The sequence below is a fragment of the Drosophila novamexicana genome, unplaced genomic scaffold (assembly GCF_003285875.2).
Source record: "Drosophila novamexicana strain 15010-1031.04,08,12 unplaced genomic scaffold, DnovRS2.1 tig00004554-arrow-pilon, whole genome shotgun sequence".
Taxonomy (NCBI): Eukaryota; Metazoa; Arthropoda; class Insecta; order Diptera; family Drosophilidae; genus Drosophila; species Drosophila novamexicana.
In genome coordinates, this window is record NW_020825051.1 from 4617109 (window position 1) to 4630167 (window position 13059).

At 43.6% G+C, this 13059-nt stretch overlaps 5 protein-coding genes across 9 annotated transcripts; 1 reads left to right on the forward strand and 4 right to left on the reverse strand.

Annotated features, from left to right (window-relative positions):
• Window positions 1-1069: 1069 nt before the first annotated feature.
• Window positions 1070-6102, reverse strand: LOC115769724 (uncharacterized protein DDB_G0287625). Its single transcript, XM_030714656.1, has 8 exons — window positions 5964-6102; window positions 5461-5758; window positions 5348-5395; window positions 4100-4524; window positions 2835-3516; window positions 2405-2728; window positions 1688-2340; window positions 1070-1626 (listed from the first exon to the last, which is right to left on the reverse strand). The coding sequence occupies exons 2-8, from the start codon at window positions 5752-5754 to the stop codon at window positions 1293-1295; spliced, it is 2760 nt and encodes a 919-aa protein (XP_030570516.1). The 5' UTR covers window positions 5755-5758; window positions 5964-6102; the 3' UTR covers window positions 1070-1292.
• A 270-nt stretch (window positions 6103-6372) lies between these two features.
• On the reverse strand, window positions 6373-7576 carry LOC115769728 (uncharacterized Golgi apparatus membrane protein-like protein CG5021). Of its 4 annotated transcripts, none has more exons than XM_030714662.1 (4): window positions 7455-7576; window positions 7209-7291; window positions 6915-7149; window positions 6373-6858 (listed from the first exon to the last, which is right to left on the reverse strand). In XM_030714662.1, exons 1-4 carry the CDS (start codon window positions 7467-7469, stop codon window positions 6529-6531), a joined length of 663 nt encoding a protein of 220 aa, XP_030570522.1. In that variant the 5' UTR covers window positions 7470-7576; the 3' UTR covers window positions 6373-6528. The 4 variants fall into 4 exon arrangements, with proteins under 4 accessions (XP_030570522.1, XP_030570523.1, XP_030570521.1 ...); XM_030714663.1 differs by having other exon boundaries at window positions 6373-6843; window positions 7446-7576; XM_030714661.1 differs by having other exon boundaries at window positions 7446-7576.
• A 102-nt stretch (window positions 7577-7678) lies between these two features.
• LOC115769726 (UDP-glucose 4-epimerase) lies at window positions 7679-10241 on the forward strand. 2 transcript variants are annotated; one of them, XM_030714657.1, is made up of 5 exons: window positions 7679-8174; window positions 8229-8333; window positions 8470-8757; window positions 9077-9367; window positions 9429-10241. In XM_030714657.1, exons 3-5 carry the CDS (start codon window positions 8515-8517, stop codon window positions 9948-9950), a joined length of 1056 nt encoding a protein of 351 aa, XP_030570517.1. In that variant the 5' UTR covers window positions 7679-8174; window positions 8229-8333; window positions 8470-8514; the 3' UTR covers window positions 9951-10241. The 2 variants fall into 2 exon arrangements, with proteins under 2 accessions (XP_030570517.1, XP_030570518.1); XM_030714658.1 differs by having other exon boundaries at window positions 8234-8333.
• Window positions 10242-10324: 83 nt separating this feature from the next.
• On the reverse strand, window positions 10325-11838 carry LOC115769729 (uncharacterized protein C45G9.7). Its single transcript, XM_030714665.1, has 3 exons — window positions 11674-11838; window positions 11355-11483; window positions 10325-11298 (listed from the first exon to the last, which is right to left on the reverse strand). The coding sequence occupies exons 1-3, from the start codon at window positions 11725-11727 to the stop codon at window positions 11110-11112; spliced, it is 372 nt and encodes a 123-aa protein (XP_030570525.1). The 5' UTR covers window positions 11728-11838; the 3' UTR covers window positions 10325-11109.
• An 86-nt stretch (window positions 11839-11924) lies between these two features.
• LOC115769727 (mediator of RNA polymerase II transcription subunit 30) lies at window positions 11925-12982 on the reverse strand. Its single transcript, XM_030714659.1, has one exon. The coding sequence runs from the start codon at window positions 12923-12925 to the stop codon at window positions 11978-11980; it is 948 nt and encodes a 315-aa protein (XP_030570519.1). The 5' UTR covers window positions 12926-12982; the 3' UTR covers window positions 11925-11977.
• Between the last annotated feature and the right edge of the window lie 77 nt (window positions 12983-13059).

A 13059-nucleotide genomic window follows, 5' to 3' on the forward strand; every position in this document is an offset into this window, starting at 1 on the left:
AAGTACACATGAGAAATGTCAATGCCCAGCGGTAAATGCGTAACTTAACAAAAACCATTTTTTTGTTTTGTTGCGGCTATCTAGGAAACTTGATTCGGCCAACAAGCCACCACCTTGGCATTTAAAATGTGGCAAAGTGCAAAAAACAAGCTGCACAACAGGAAGATCGAAAAACAAAAACAAAAAGCCCCTTCAAATTTCTTAATAGAAGCGCCAAAAGCCTCAAAAATAAAGCAACAAAAAAACTCGAAACAAAAATAAACAAGTCGCAGCCACAGATTAAATGTTAATAGTAACGGGCTCTCCACACTCGTGAAGCCGGCAAATAGAAAAAAAAAATAAAAATAAAAACCGGATTTGTGGCACAGAACAATGCGCGCATAAATCTCGCGACACAGCTTGAATGCAATTTACCAAAGCGCCGAATGAGCGATTGTCAGGGATTAACGACATAGCCGCAGATGCTGGCTGCAGCCAAGTGGACAGCCAGCCAGCCGGCAGCATATCAAAAGTGCAGCCGCTGGCTGCAATAATCAAATCAAAACTTGACATTGTCTGACGGCGCTTGCTGATTTAATAAAAAGGAAGCAACCGCATGAGAGCGAGAAAGGAGGCCCCCCCATATTAACGCATATTGAGGGGCACATTGTGTAATGTGTGGCACATGCAAAGACATTGCCACATCTGCGGCACCACCATCCACAACGATCCTACGTGACATGCAGTGAAAGTTAATTTGGCGAAAAATTATGAAATGAAATGTGCTTTCCTTTCGAGTTGCCATTGCCACCGCATTGTCTTTTTGGGTCGGAAATAAAAACCAGCAGCACACTCGTCGTCTACAAGGTTAATAAATACATCCGATAAAAAGGTGGCGCACCAGAAAATCCACTTAATCAAATTAAGCAACTGCCTTTTCTTGCTCTCTAACGACGGCTGCCCTGCAATGCCCAGCAAATTGGCGGATAAGACACAATTCGCTGGCTCATTGTTTGGTGCTGAAGTTTAGAAAGGCCACGGCTCTTGGAAAGGTACACTAAAAGAGTGCTCCATATGCTGCGCCAGGTGGTTTGTTTAGTTAATTTTATGTCTAAAAGTTTATTAAACATGCCTCGTGCACAAGTAGCACATTGTTGTGTGGAGTTTCTTTTGAACGTGCATGTAAAAGTTGAATTTCAAATGTGTATTTTTGTTTTTGTTGTTGGTGTTGTTGTTTTGCTGCAGCCAAATCACTGGGTTTTGGTCATTGCAGTTATCTATGTGTGTATGGTTGGTTTGTGGACAGATCGGGCTCATTTCGAGTCGGCCGCAGACTTGGTGGCCGCCTTGATGGTCGCCGCTGAAGTGCGCTTCAAACTGACCAAGACCTGGCGTTTCGTTGAGGCTGGGCCGGGTCGATTGGCCTTGGTCACGGTCGCTTTGGGCGTTGCTTTTTTGGGCGCTGCCGCCTCTTTTTTTGCAGCAGGTGCTGCTTTAGGCGTTGTGGTTGTTGTTGTTGTTGGTGTTGTTATTGCTGTAGTTGATTTTTTATCTGCCGCCTTTGTAGCTGTCGGCTTGGTTTCTTTTGGCGCCTCCTCGACATTACCATTTGTTTCATCTTTGACATCCTTAAGCTTGTTCTTCTCACTGCAATAATAGTTGCCCATTATAGGTTGTATAGATGGGTATTCAAATAAACCCAGCTCACCTTTCGATGTCAATATTCAGCACAGACTCATCTTCCTCCTCCTCTTCTTCGTGGCCCAATGGCTCAACCTCGGCCAACAGATCACCCAAATCCTTGTCAACCTCTTCCCACAGTTTTTCATCGTGCGATTCATCAGCATCCTCGCCTTCATATTCCTCATCTTCCTCTTCTTTGCCGTCCATCTCAATGTCCTCTTCGGCGTCAGCTTCGTCAGTATCTTTGGGTATCTTGTTACCCTCCTCATCGACCTCATGGTCGTCATCGTCATCACCCGCATCTGATTTGGACTTGGACTTTTCGGTCTCATCCTTGTGGCGCAAATAGTTCTTTATATGCAAGTGCTGCAGGCAATGCTTCTTTGTATACGCGTCCAAGGTATCGTCACCCAGCTTGGGCGAGTAATGATTGCACAATTCGCAATAGAATGCCTCCACAGCCTTGATGAAGTCCAGGCCGATAAGGCCGCGCTTGCGCGTCTCCTCGTCGGTGCTCTTCTGTGCTGTTTCGGCCTCAAGCAACATTGCATCAACATCAGCATCCATGACATCGTCATCGATCTCGCCCACCGAATCGACGGTAAGGAATTTGTTCAAATCAATTTCACGCTCATCAACGCTGTCCTCCGATCCAGACTCGTCATTACGCGCCTTATTCTGTTGACAGTGTGTACCGTTAAAAAATATTGCAACAGGAAATCCTATTTCGTTCAAAACTCACTCTTATGTGCTCCAGCGAGCAGCGATGGTTCTCATAGAGCATAGCATTCTTGAAGGCCAAGTGACAAGAGCCACAGTACGGCATCAAGAACTTCTTGATAGTCTTGTGATGCTCCGATGCCTGATGCAGGTTCTTCGGCTGTCGATAGGCTAAACGGCAAAGCCGGCAATAGCGGGACTCATACTCCTCCTTGCTATTCTCCTCAATCTCGCGCTGTGTGGTGCGTTGACGAGCGCGCATGCGCTGTAAATCCGCACGCTGACGCAAGGCGACTGTACGCATCGAGTTCTTGTGAGTACGCGAGTTCAAATGATAGTGGTATTCCTGTCGAACATATCAATATAGGTATAAGCTAATTGTTTAAATATACTTATTGATATATATTTGATAGGTGCATCGATTTTGATTTGATAGGTCCCTCTCCACTTACCTTAAAGGTAACGCACTTGATGTGACAGTGGACACAGGTGAGCTTGATGAAAGTACGCTTGCGCAGATTGTTATGGTCATCGTCGCGATGACGGGACGTGGAGGTGGTGCGTCGTTCTTTGCGTTCATCGTCACTTTCATCTTTGTCCTTGCGCGAAGAGCGCTCCTTTTTGCTGGACGATTTCTTTGATTTGGACTCCTTGTCATCGCCGTCCTTGTCTTTTTTCTTACCTGTCGACTTTTCGGCTGTGCTCGATGATTTGCCCTTCTCTTTGGGCTTATCGGCATCACCGGACTCATCGGTCTTGCCCTTGGCCTCCTCATCATCATCATCATCGGAGCCAACAGATTTGGCATTCTTTTTTTCCGATTCATGGCCATCGCCGTGCTCCTGCTCATCGTCCTCATCCTTATCCTTATCATCGTTGGACTTGCCCTCGGCATCTTCGGTTGCCGTTTTGGTGCTACGCTTCTTGTTTGGCGACTTTTTAGTCGTTTCGCTCTTCTTCTCCTCCCCATCGGCGCCATCTTTATCGTCGTTGCCATCGTCTTCGCCATCATCGTCATTGCTTTTCTTCTTTTTTTTATCAGAATCGTCCTCCTTGTCAGCGTTATCAGAGTCATCATTATCGTCACTAGAATTATCGCTGCTGTTCCCTCCCTGGCGTTGGCGTCGCAACGAGCTATACATGGAATTCGAATTGAATTTTTTTGTTTTTTTTTTTGTTTGATTTGTTTTTGATATTTGTAGTGAAGGGGGGAGTCGCAAATGCAAATTGTTGTGGTAAGTACACATATATTAAGATGTAAGCTAACAAATACTTTGTCATAGTGTGTCGGGTGTCGTAGTCTGAATTGATTCTCTACAAGATTATAGATACAGTGACAACTGTTTACAAGATATGCGAAGATCTCAATCTCTAGTATCTCGATATAAGAATGGTTTCTTAAATAAGCCTTTCAATTTGTCAATTTAGCCAATAATAGTTCTTAACCTCGGACTTCTCACTCATATATGTGGCATATTATTATTATAAAATAGTCATAGTGTTCATATCACATATTCATATTGGTAACATATAGCCAAATGTATTTGATGCTCTCTTCAATTGGAGCCCGTCGCCTTTCAATGGCGCATGGCGTATGTGCTTTAAACTATCATCGGCCTTGAATTTCATAACTGCCTCACACAGGAAAGCGAAATGCGCTATATACTGGACGACTTTTCTTTTTTTTTGTTTGTAATACTTTTTTTTTACTAATTACCTTTTCAGCTGTTGGATCTTGAGCAGACGTGCGCGATCTTTCTGCTGAGCATAAAGCAGTTGGCGGCGCATGGTGCGCAGATCATTGGATTCGTTGATTCGCGGCCGCACAATCCGCATGTTGCCAACGCCACGCATGTTGTTGCGCATCATCCCGCCGCGTATGGACATTGAGCCCCGCGGACGTGATATATAATTGGTGCCGGCAACGCTGCGCAACAGCGGACGCTTCGGCGGGCCCATTGACGACTCGCGCTGATGTCGCTGACTGCCCGAATCATCGCGTGGCCGATACGAGCTAGAACTGCCGCCACCACCGCCGGTGCTGTTCCGTTGATGATAACTGGACGACGATGAGCCCATATTCTGCGATGACGACGATGGACGATCATTGTGATCATTTGACGAGGACGTGCGACGGTAATCCTATGACGATTGATGAGTAGGAAGGAGTGTAGAGGAGCATTGTTTTTTGTTTTGATTTGATTTGATATTCGAATACATAGGTAGATATACATATAAATTTCTTGTTTGTGGATGATAAAGAATTGCTATATATATTTATACTTTTATATAGTTATATAAATTGGGTTATCTCAAATGCAATAATCGTTATCCTGTAGCAAGTGTGTGTAGTAGTAGTAGTAGCATGATGAACAAACCTTATACTTTTAGCTATTTAGATGGATTGATTATACAAATATACATGTTAATTGTATATATTTATAGGTATAGATATCTGTTGTCGGAACGGAGACATTGTCTGCTGTTACAGGCAGTAAGATATACATATTATATAGGGTATAGACACACAATGCGCGCTCTCAATCATGTTTTGATTCAGGTTCGATCGCAGCCATGACTGCACTTTCTATGCATATAAAATATATATATATATGCATATATGTATATATCTCGATCGCTGTGGCAAAATCTTTGCTATATGCGTAGCTGCTGCTGCTATTTATAATATATAAAATATATATGCAATATAAATTGAGTTCTTGCGTTCTCAAAGTCTTTTTCTCTGACTACTTTGAGTGCACAACTATTTATGTGTGCAATTTCCGTTTACGCTCTAGAATCCGGTGTTAAAACTTCACAAATAGTGCTATAAATATTTGGAAACTCATTAAAATTACACATACAATGACCGCAGTACAGATGCAAATGTCTTAAGTAACCTGAAAACTTTTCATTTTTTTTTTTTGGGCACATTAACTTTTGGTAGGGTCAAAAATAAACTTACGTCTTGACGCGGACGTTTGCGGTCATCGCTGCGATCCCGTGACGAATCCTGTTCGCCCGGATGAAAAAAGAAGATTTAGAAACGAGCTCATGTTTGGGTTTATCTTAACTCACATAGCTGCGCTTGTGACTGGAGCTGGAGTCATAGCGTCCGCCGGTGCTCGAATTATGATGGTTGTTGAACTTGTCGCGGTTGCGATTGTCATAGTGATCGTTGTTGGAACCAGCATTGTTGCCACCACTGTATCGATTGTTGTGATAGTTGTTCTCATACCGTCCGTTGTTTGGCCGGTAATTGCCCTGGGTACGCGTGTTCACGTAATTGCTGGAATTGCGGTTGTTGTAGTAGCCGCCGCCGCCACGCATTGTGCCGCCTCCTCGTGGAATGTAGTTGCCGCGACCACGCATTTTGCTATGAAAGCAAACAAACATGCACACAATAAACACAAATTAAAGCACAGAATATTCACACTAGCTTTTGCTTTTTTTTTCCTGTCTAGCGAAGCACCCTGTTATTAGCACGTCGCACCAGGCGCCGGCGTCGACAGCGGCAAATAATCGATATTGGTAGCAACACACATTTTGCCTTAAATACAGCACAATATAACTCCGCTTACCTTTTGTATTATTGTACGGAAAATAGCACACTTTAAGTTTTTTGTTTGAAACGTTTGCGCAATGAGATTGCACTTATTTTTTAGATTTATATTTCACAACTGTAGAACAAGCCGTAAGCGAAGAAAAAATTTTCCGACAATGGCTAATGTCCTAGGGATGTACACTTAATTAATCGATAAGCAAGTAAGGAGTTGACATTTATGTTGAAGTAGGTTGGCAGTTTCGTAAGTTCAATGTGACCGCATATGGAACCAACACAAAATACGAAAAGTAACAATATTATTTTTGGCGTTACCGTATTTCGAAACGGCGCGAAATTGTAATGTTTAAAGAATTTGTTTGGCTAAAATTTACTAGGGGAAACTTGATGTATTCCATTTAACAAGTTGTTAAAAAGATTTCAATACATACATATGTTCTTTACTCAATAAAAAGCAACGTAAATGTAAGAAAAGTTAATGCTAAATTAAGTTTTACATATGTTACACAGAAAACGACCATAAACTCTACATACTCTTTGGAATGCGCCGCAGCTTATGTTGGCAAGAAGGCTTGCATTCACGTTCAGACAACGCCAGTTGGGCGCACATTGGTCGGTGGAGGTGCCCCACTGGGTTTGGTCATCATGTCGACTGCATTTTTAAAGAATTGCGTTTTGACAAAGTCGGTGGCGGCGCTGTTCAAATCTTTGCTAGCACCATAGTTACACTTGATATATCCGTAGAGATTGGCCGCATTAAGTGCTATGGCAATCATGACCAACAACAGCCATTTGAACTTCAGTCCAAACAATGCCATCAGAAAGAAGAGACCCCAAAACAACGGGCAGAGAATTAGCCCCAACCAGAATATGCGCTGCTCGTGCTTGTTGATACGGCTCTGGTAGGATGGAGACTGCGTTACATTTGTCACATCGTTGAATTTCTATTTTATATTTGGAAATGGCTTACGTTTTTCGACTCGAACACCCAATGCGATTTGCCATCGTCATCAACATAGTTCCACCAACGCAGTCCGACCAGAAGTCTGCCCGATATATTCTTCACTGTCCAGAAGTCGGCGGATAGAAATAGCACAACGAATACAAAGCTAGTGATGAAGGAGTCACTGAACCAGCCGCAGAACATGTAAATGACGATTGATGCGCCGCGGAAGAACAGGTGAAAGAAGGTGACATACGGATGCCTAGCAGCAGACGCAGGTTAACGCAACGCATACACACATTTTACGCTCTTATTGCTTACGTGTATTTCTGGGCCGCAGTGCTGGGATCGCGCATTTCGTCCTCCTCCCCAAAAGGTATCGTATCATCGTCTAGCAATGGCACCTGTGCAAAGCATTTAGTTAGTTTATGTTTGCAACTTAGTCACAGCCTTTGGGCTTGGATGCGGTTAGATGCTCTTAGTTTTTAACGTTGTCTGGTTTTTGTGGTGGTTGCAGACGAACCTTCTGCGCATTAGTTGTTAGTGTGGCATACATACATTTCTTACCGTTGCGGATGCCATGATTTAATTGTGGCTTGACTAACTTTTTACTAATTTAAATGGAAATTGCTTAATTATAACTTAATGCATATTTTTTTGCTTGCTGCCTGCGTAGTTGTTTATCGCACTGTGGCAGCATATCGATAAGTTATCGATAACGCGGAGTGCTGGTGTGGCAACGCCAACGTCATAATTGTTTACTTTTTGCTGATAATAGTAGAGAGCGGTCTTGTGAGTGCGAGTTTATTCTCTGCTCCTGCCTTAATTGTTTCATAAATGAGCATTATTGATAAGCATGTCAATAGGCATATATAGAAAGAGCGGCAACCAGCAGTTGCAGCTTACCGAGCGCTGGCTGCATTGGTGTTCATATTGATAAAAAGCGAGTTGATAAGCCAAGCATACGGAGCGGAAATACAAGTTAAAAGCGGACGGCACAACAACAGAAATCAGTTGCGAGCAAACCGCCCAGCAAAACAGACGTACAAAAATCGCCAAGTGCTTAAGTAGGGAGGCCCGCAAATGAATGAATGAACGTGCGAAGACGACACGACAAGTGCAAGAAACGAGTTACGATAACAACACACAAAACACAGAAGAAGCGTTCAGATTTAGACGCACTTAAAAAGAGAGACAGACAGCGAGAGAGAGAGAGGTCAGCGATCTTTAACCAGCTCCAAGCTCCTCCTAAACAGCGTCGGCATCACCATTAGCAGCCCATGCCTTGTGCGTGTGTTTTTTTTTTTAAACAAAACATTAAATAAAACATTCGATTTCAAGGGTAGCGGCAGAAGCAACGTGTGTATATCAGCAGCTAGCCAAGTGATTCAGCTGCTCAACGTAGACGCAGCCAGCCAGTCAGCCAAGTAATTATCGTGTACTGAGGTGAGTGGCACACACAAATACACACGTTGGCAAGCACCGTTAACTAGAACTCTGCCCATGCATGTACGTGTGCGTGGAGAATTTTGGTGACGTCAATAAGAATTTCGCTCAGTTTGGCCCAATTTTCACTTTCCAGCTCCAGAGCAGTCTTTAGTACAAGCTTGCAGCGTACGGTTCGAAAATGGCACCACCAACTGTCTTAGTTACGGGTGGCGCGGGCTACATTGGCTCACACACAGTTCTGGAAATGCTGAACGCTGGCTACAATGTCATCTGTGTGGACAATCTGTGCAATGCCTACAGCGGAGGTGCCTCAAAGCTGCCCGAGGCACTGAGTCGTGTGCAGGAAATAACCGGCAAAAAGGTTCACTTCTATCGCGTAGACATCACAGATCGCGAGCAAGTGCGCTCCGTCTTCCAGGAGGTGAGTTTTAGTAGCCAAAGTGGCACGTCAGCAAATCGCCAGCATGTTGATGAATTGGATATATGTGGCACATTTCATACGCCAACCATTCCATCTTGCTTATCACAATTGCTAACGCTATCAGCGCTCAACGTTTGTTTACTCAGCTGGCGCACACTTGCGGTGCGCCCCGCGCCAACGATCGCTGAGGCATGGGCGTGACCTCGGTCACATAACTTGGTGTGCTGGCAAGCGACTGCGTCAACATTGACGTTGCACTCGATGCGGCGACAATCTGATTGTCATTATACTAATCTTTAGCTACTGTTTCTATTTTTAGCACAAAATCGACATGGTTGCCCACTTTGCGGCGCTCAAGGCTGTGGGCGAATCCTGTCGGATACCGCTGCAGTACTACCACAACAACATGACGGGCACCAATGTCCTGCTGGAGGCCATGGCCGATAACAATGTGTTCAAATTTGTGTACAGCTCGAGCGCTACCGTTTACGGTGAACCCAAGTTTTTGCCTGTTACTGAGGAGCATCCAACAGGCAATTGCACATCACCCTATGGCAAAACCAAATATTTCACAGAGGAAATACTAAAGGATCTGTGCAAGTCAGATAAGGTATGACCAATCCGTAACTCATGTCCTTGTTCCCTTTAAACTAATCGTTTTCTATTGGCAGCGTTGGGCAGTTGTTTCGTTGCGCTACTTCAATCCCGTGGGCGCCCACATAAGCGGTCGCATTGGCGAGGATCCCAATGGCGAGCCCAACAATCTAATGCCCTACATTGCCCAGGTGGCAGTTGGCCGTCGTCCAAAGCTTAGTGTCTACGGCAGCGATTTTCCTACCAAGGACGGTACTGGCGTACGTGACTACATACACATTGTGGATCTGGCTGAGGGTCATGTCAAGGCCCTGGACAAGCTGCGCAACATTGCTGAAACAGGCTTCTTTGCTTATAATCTGGGCACCGGCGTTGGCTGCTCTGTGCTGGAGCTGGTGCATGCTTTCGAACGTGCCTCCGGCAAGAAGGTCAACTATGAGCTGGTCGATCGGCGTTCAGGAGACGTAGCCACTTGCTATGCGGACGCTCAATTGGCATATCGTGCGCTCGGTTGGAAGGCGACACGCGGCATTGATAAAATGTGCGAGGACACGTGGCGCTGGCAGAGTCAGAATCCCAATGGTTATGCCAATAAATAGTTTCAGGCAGTTTCTCATATTGATGCGTTCTTGCCTTCTACGTGGTAAGGTCGTCGTTCCGTAAACGTGCCACGTTCTTTCTGCTATCCTGTTTTGTTATCAACTGCTTCTTTCGACAAGTTCCTCAACCGCTCCTCAAACTTCAGTTATTTGTAATTATTCTAATTAGCAAAAAGCGTACAACTAGTTGTTTATAATTTGTTTGTGAGACTTTAAGTGCAAAATGTTACAAAATTTGATGTGTGCATGTGTAAACCCAAAGTACATTGTAATAAAAAACAACAAGCTGCACCTTCCGACATTTTTACAATGATAAGCTGTCGCTGCAGTGCGACTGCAAGGTGAAGGTCAAATTCAAGGTAACTGCTTCTAGAGGCAAACATTTATTCAATGCAATTAAACATTTAAAAACTGATTTTAAAAATACTTAATAAATGTGTATACATATTTAAAAAAAAAAACACATCTGCACAAGTAACGGCATTTATCACAATTATGTAATATTTAGTTTTCAACAACTTTGCGTGTTTTTGGAATGCTGCTGATTGTATAAAAGCTGTGGCTTGTTGCATACATACATTCGTATATATTTGACAGGTGTATAAAAGTACAAAATTGTTTATATTTACGTGTGTGATTCACTATTCAATACGGGCTGAGAATGTACATGAGAAATTTGTTCTATACATTTTCTGTTGCTTTAGAAATCGTGCAAAAATTCAGCCCGTTGTTGAACCTGGCTTATGTTAACATATTGTATATTTTGTTTGTTGCATGTGGCTTTTAGTTTTGGCAATTTCTTTACACGGTTTCTTGGAAAATCGTACAACGAGCGGAGAATATAACAACCTAGTTGGGGGACTTTAGCTATTAACTTAAGCCAAGACAAAGAAACAGAAATTTAACAAGAAGCTTTTCTACTGCTACATTCACATATGCATCAATGTTTTGTTACGAATATAGCTAAATATGTGCGCGATATGCATAATGTGAAGTTAAGTATATATGCTTATATATATATAAATAAGTATTCGAGTAGTTTCCAAAGAGCGCTAATTAGAGATCCTTAGCAATGAGAGGCAGTGAAGTACTAGATAGTAAATTTATATACCGCTTGAATGCTGCTGCTTGTATGGAATTTGGGGACCAGCCAATGCAATTATGTGGATGTGACACCCTTGCGTGCTACTAGCATATTAAGTATCGGGTTTTTTCGTATATAGCTAACTGCCTTTTTATGGGTGACCATTGTGAAGTCGTAGCCGTTGCATTGCAGTATCTTGTCATGTATGCGTAGACCAGCTCGAGCAGCTGGACTACCTTCGTGCACCTCCGTCACGTATATGCCCTGGAGCGGTTTTATGGTCGATTAGTATATAAGAACATCCAATGTATAATACGTACATAGTCCGTGTAGCCTTGTGGGCTCTTCTTGTAGTCCTGATCGATTCCGCCACCTATTTTAAAGCCACACTTCAATATCTCTCTGCCCTCCTGGTCGTAGTCCTTTTCCTTGTGGAGCGTTATGGGTATCTATCGCGGGAAACATCATAAATAATAGCTGGGTAACAGTGTGAAAGTCTGTTTATGATGCATCTCTATGATATGCGACCCAATTTCACGAACACGAATTACACACGCACACACACACACACACGCACCCACATACAGGAATAACGCTGTTGCTACCTGTTCATGTGTGTGTCTGAAATTTACAACTTACGCTCAAACATTCCATAGCCGTGCCGGCCTGATGCTGAAATGCCATCTTCGCCATGATGTTGTTGTTTTAGTTCAATTTCACTCAAAGAAAACTATTAAAATTGTTATTTGCTTGTTATTTTGCACAAATGAGAAACTGAGTCGCCGTCTTCGCGTACAAACACAAACTGCTTATTCTCTACAGCAACACAAATTGGCAGTGTTGGTAAGCGCCGAAATCAAGTCAAACAAATATTTGTTGTGTGTTTCTTTTATTACATTTACATAAATAAACAATAGTTTGGAATTGATTAAAATATTGGGATTTAGGAACGCCGCATCGCCAACATAGTATTAATTTCCCATATTATTATGCGCGTTCTATCAATAATCTCTCTTAATTGTCGGTTTTTCAGCTTCACAGTTTCGATGAGCTCCTGGTTCTCTTGCAAAACCTTTCGATATTCGTCACATTGCGAGGGCTCTATACGCGGATCGGGCTCATCCCTGTAGGGTATTAAGCTTTCGGCGTTCATGTAATCCATGCCGGCATCATTACACTTCTCATAGATGATGCGCACCCGTTTGAAAAGCAGCCGAATAGTGCGAAAGTATTCCTGAACCTTTTTCTCCGTGTTATTGTCTCTGTGAGATGTAGGTTGTATGTTTTTTAGTGCCGAGAAGACCTCTTGGAATCGAGATGCAATATCCTGCACTGTCTCTTGGCCCAAGCGCGAAAGCTGTACTATGTTGATTTCCTTGTGCGGATTCGGTTGAGATATTGCCAGCATATTGTTGCCGCCGCCACCTCCGCCAGCTGCACTTGTGCCTGGATTGTGTTGCTGTTGTTGTTGTTGAGGCATATTCGGTTGTTGCTGTGGGCCGCCACCGCTACCCATTCCCACGCCTTGCTGTGGACCCATCATTTGCTGTTGCATTGCATTCGCTTGCTGCTGCGGCATATTTGACATTGGTACGCCGACGCCGCCTTGCATCATTTGGTGTTGTTGCTGCATCTGGTGTTGCGGCGACATGCCCATGCCTTGCATTAGACCAGGCGGTCCACCACCAGAACCTGCATTGGGATTTATTTGCATGCTACCGGGTCCTCCCGGTCCACCACCGCTCATCATGTTCATTTGGTGCTGTTGTTGTTGTTGTGGCGATATGTGCATGCCTGCTCCTCCCTGCATAAAGCCACCCATTGGCATCATGTTTGGTCCCCCGCCACCTTGCGGACTTTGGTTCATCTGATTTTGACCAAATTTCCACATTTTACAAACTATAAAGCCGGAGGCAAATAAAAACAATACCAATTGTCTGTTTACCAGCACTAAACGTGAAAGTGTTGCCACTTATTGAAATATCGAATAAAAAAAACCATCGGTTATCGGGTTTTTATCCAGCC

Coding starts and splice junctions, on each gene's coding strand:
- LOC115769724 (XM_030714656.1), bottom strand. CDS start 5,754: ATGCGTGGTCGCGGCAACTACATTCCACGAGGAGGCGGCACAATGCGT. Junction 5,396..5,460: donor CCAGTCACAAGCGCAGCTAT/GTGAGTTAAGAT, acceptor CCGGGCGAACAG/GATTCGTCACGGGATCGCAG. Junction 4,525..5,347: donor GCAAACGTCCGCGTCAAGAC/GTAAGTTTATTT, acceptor CAATCGTCATAG/GATTACCGTCGCACGTCCTC.
- LOC115769729 (XM_030714665.1), bottom strand. CDS start 11,727: ATGGCGAAGATGGCATTTCAGCATCAGGCCGGCACGGCTATGGAATGT. Junction 11,484..11,673: donor CGGCTATGGAATGTTTGAGC/GTAAGTTGTAAA, acceptor TTCCCGCGATAG/ATACCCATAACGCTCCACAA. Junction 11,299..11,354: donor CACAAGGCTACACGGACTAT/GTACGTATTATA, acceptor AAACCGCTCCAG/GGCATATACGTGACGGAGGT.
- LOC115769726 (XM_030714657.1), top strand. CDS start 8,515: ATGGCACCACCAACTGTCTTAGTTACGGGTGGCGCGGGCTACATTGGC. Junction 8,758..9,076: donor TGCGCTCCGTCTTCCAGGAG/GTGAGTTTTAGT, acceptor TTCTATTTTTAG/CACAAAATCGACATGGTTGC. Junction 9,368..9,428: donor ATCTGTGCAAGTCAGATAAG/GTATGACCAATC, acceptor TTCTATTGGCAG/CGTTGGGCAGTTGTTTCGTT.
- LOC115769727 (XM_030714659.1), bottom strand. CDS start 12,925: ATGTGGAAATTTGGTCAAAATCAGATGAACCAAAGTCCGCAAGGTGGC.
- LOC115769728 (XM_030714661.1), bottom strand. CDS start 7,469: ATGGCATCCGCAACGGTAAGAAAT. Junction 7,292..7,445: donor CATCCGCAACGGTAAGAAAT/GTATGTATGCCA, acceptor TGCTTTGCACAG/GTGCCATTGCTAGACGATGA. Junction 7,150..7,208: donor ACTGCGGCCCAGAAATACAC/GTAAGCAATAAG, acceptor GTCTGCTGCTAG/GCATCCGTATGTCACCTTCT.